At 32.7% G+C, this 2,441-nt stretch overlaps 1 protein-coding gene across 1 annotated transcript in view; it reads right to left on the reverse strand.

Annotated features, from left to right (window-relative positions):
- LOC106789722 (cAMP-responsive element-binding protein-like 2) overlaps nt 1-2,441 on the reverse strand; it is a 27,764-nt gene that overhangs the window by 5,984 nt on the left and 19,339 nt on the right. Inside the window, exon 2 of the mRNA XM_014754183.1 lies at nt 2,034-2,127. Coding sequence (XP_014609669.1) covers nt 2,034-2,127 — 94 coding nt within the window. The remainder of the gene's footprint in view (nt 1-2,033; nt 2,128-2,441) is intronic.

Raw genomic sequence — 2,441 nt, forward strand, 5'->3', positions numbered from 1 at the left:
TTATGTTTCCGAAGTGTTTTCAACATATATAAAACAAATTCAGTATTGTTTTTTTTTCAATTTGAAACATCTTAAATTATGTTGAATGGACTTGGGCTCCTTCAAATTTTATAATGAATCTGGCTGTTAATTTTGAAAGTGGCCCAACTCCATTCTTGATAAGAAAACTCACGTTATTCACTTAATAATTGCCATTATTTTAATGAGAACTGTAAATTTAACCCCTTTAGATACACTTAAGTAGCATAACTCATTAGTATCCTATACGTATATTTTTAAATTCATTGAAACGCAAAACCTTAAATATCTCGATTTGAAGATAAATGGAGTTAAGCCAGTTTCAAAATAAGCGGCTGATATGTATATCGATATTTGACTATTGTTTTCCGGTAATGTCGTATACAAAAGTTAACGAATAACGTATCTAAATACATTTTATATATTTTCTATGAAAAAGATAACGAAAGAAAAATAAAATGAAAGAAAGAGAGAGAGAGACAATTACGTGGCACGAATACCAAAATCGTAAACCGAGCTTAAAGTTCGCAAACCAATTCTAGCATCCTTTTTCTGTTCAACTTCATGAGGAAACTTAAGAGAAAGGAATAAGATGAAAGAGAAAGAAAGAGAGAGAGAGAGAAATAAACTAAAGTAAAAAAACTAAATACAAAGAGAATAAAGGAGTCGTATAAAAGTGACGGAAACTTGAAATCAACAATAAGAAAAACATTAAAAAGTACACGTTATTCCTTTTATTATAACGTTGACGTTCATTGTCGAGAGATCAACCGCAAAAAGACTAAAATGAGAAAATCAAGAGAAATAGAAAAATAGAAAAAAGAAATAGAAAGAGGAAACTACGAAAGAAGAGTGCGATAACGTTGGATAAAAGAAAAGAACAAAACAATTCAGAGAGAGAAAAAAAAAAAAACGAAATTAAGACCAAAAAAAAAAAAAAATAAGCAAAGGAGCAATACTAATAGAAGAAAAGTAGAAAAAAAAAAAAATAGAAACGAAGGAACGAAAGATGAGAGAGTGGAGCGTGATTATAAAGTTTCCTACGGAAATAAGAGAAGTACGCGTAGCAGAAATAATCTTGGGAAATTATTCGGTGCCATGGTCCACAGGGGGGTACTCCACCCCCTGCCTCTTACCACTCTCTCTCTCTCTCTCTTCTTCACACTCTTTCTTTTTCGTAGACACTAATATAAAAGCACCGAGTGTAAGACACAACACAAGTGAGACACTGGAACAAAACTAAATACCAGTACAACCAAGGTTGGAAGGTCTTTTTCTTCCTTTCAGTTTTTCCTCGGTGCCTTTATCCTGAACTAACCGTCCTAGAAAAATAGTGAAATTGCAAAATACACCCTTTTAAAGCCCAACAGCAACAGCAACAGCAATAGCACCACTGACTATTACTGTATCTTCACCCAACATTCACTCCCCTCAACCCCCAATCTAAAGAATACAACTGCTGCTGACATCGAAGACACAACAGTTTGTTTCTTTCCTTTTCCTACTCTTTTAACATTTTATTTATTTCTTTTTAAGACTGCGGTGAATCCTGATCTGGTATTATAAATATTCATCACCGAAAGAGATAAATATTCCTAACGGTTAAAGGATTTTTCTTGATCTTTCTTTTGTTTTTTATTTTTCCATTCTTTTTCGTAGAATTGCAAATAGCAATCAGTGTAATCGTGAGCGTCTTAAGAATACCTAAAACTCTTCTATTTTACAATCACAACTACGATGACACGCGTTTCTCGCATTTACTTTTTCCTTATTGTTCTTTTCTTGACTCGTTTAACAAAATTTCAATTCTTTTTAACGAACCGAAAATCATCATGAATAATAAATTGTTGCCCCTCAAAAAAAAAAGATAAGAAAAGTAAAGAAATAATTGATTAATATCTGAAACACATATTGTGTGTGTTTGTATAAATGCTAAAAAAAAAAAAAAAAATAAAAAGGAAAATATGAAAGTGTAAAGGACAAGTGATACTAGAAAAATGTTAAACCGATCTTACCGAGCTTGGTTTTCATGTCCACCTTGTCGGACGCTTTCCTTCCAGGCTTGCGTCCCCTCTTGCCCCCCTCTTTCCGATCACCGCGAGATCCCGCCTGTAAGGTAAGATAAACGATAAATAAATCCATAATGTCAACTAAAAATGTGTACTTTCTAACACAACGGTACAAATCTTCTATTCTCTTCAACCGGATTTTCCTTAAATTGACAAGCACGCAAAGTTTATTTTAGATAAGACTTAAACTTTAACGTTTCATTTTATAAATCATAAAAAGTCCAACCAAAAAAAAAAACCTAAAATAAAATCAAATCAAAAAGAAAAGAAAGGGGGAGAAAAAATAAAAGAGTGTCAAGTTACGTGAATTTTCAACACGTACGTGCGTATCTGCTTTTAGGAACCCTCCCCTTC

This window comes from Polistes canadensis, unplaced genomic scaffold (genome assembly GCF_001313835.1).
Source record: "Polistes canadensis isolate GaletaPanama2010 unplaced genomic scaffold, ASM131383v1 scaffold_198, whole genome shotgun sequence".
NCBI lineage: Eukaryota > Metazoa > Arthropoda > Insecta > Hymenoptera > Vespidae > Polistes > Polistes canadensis.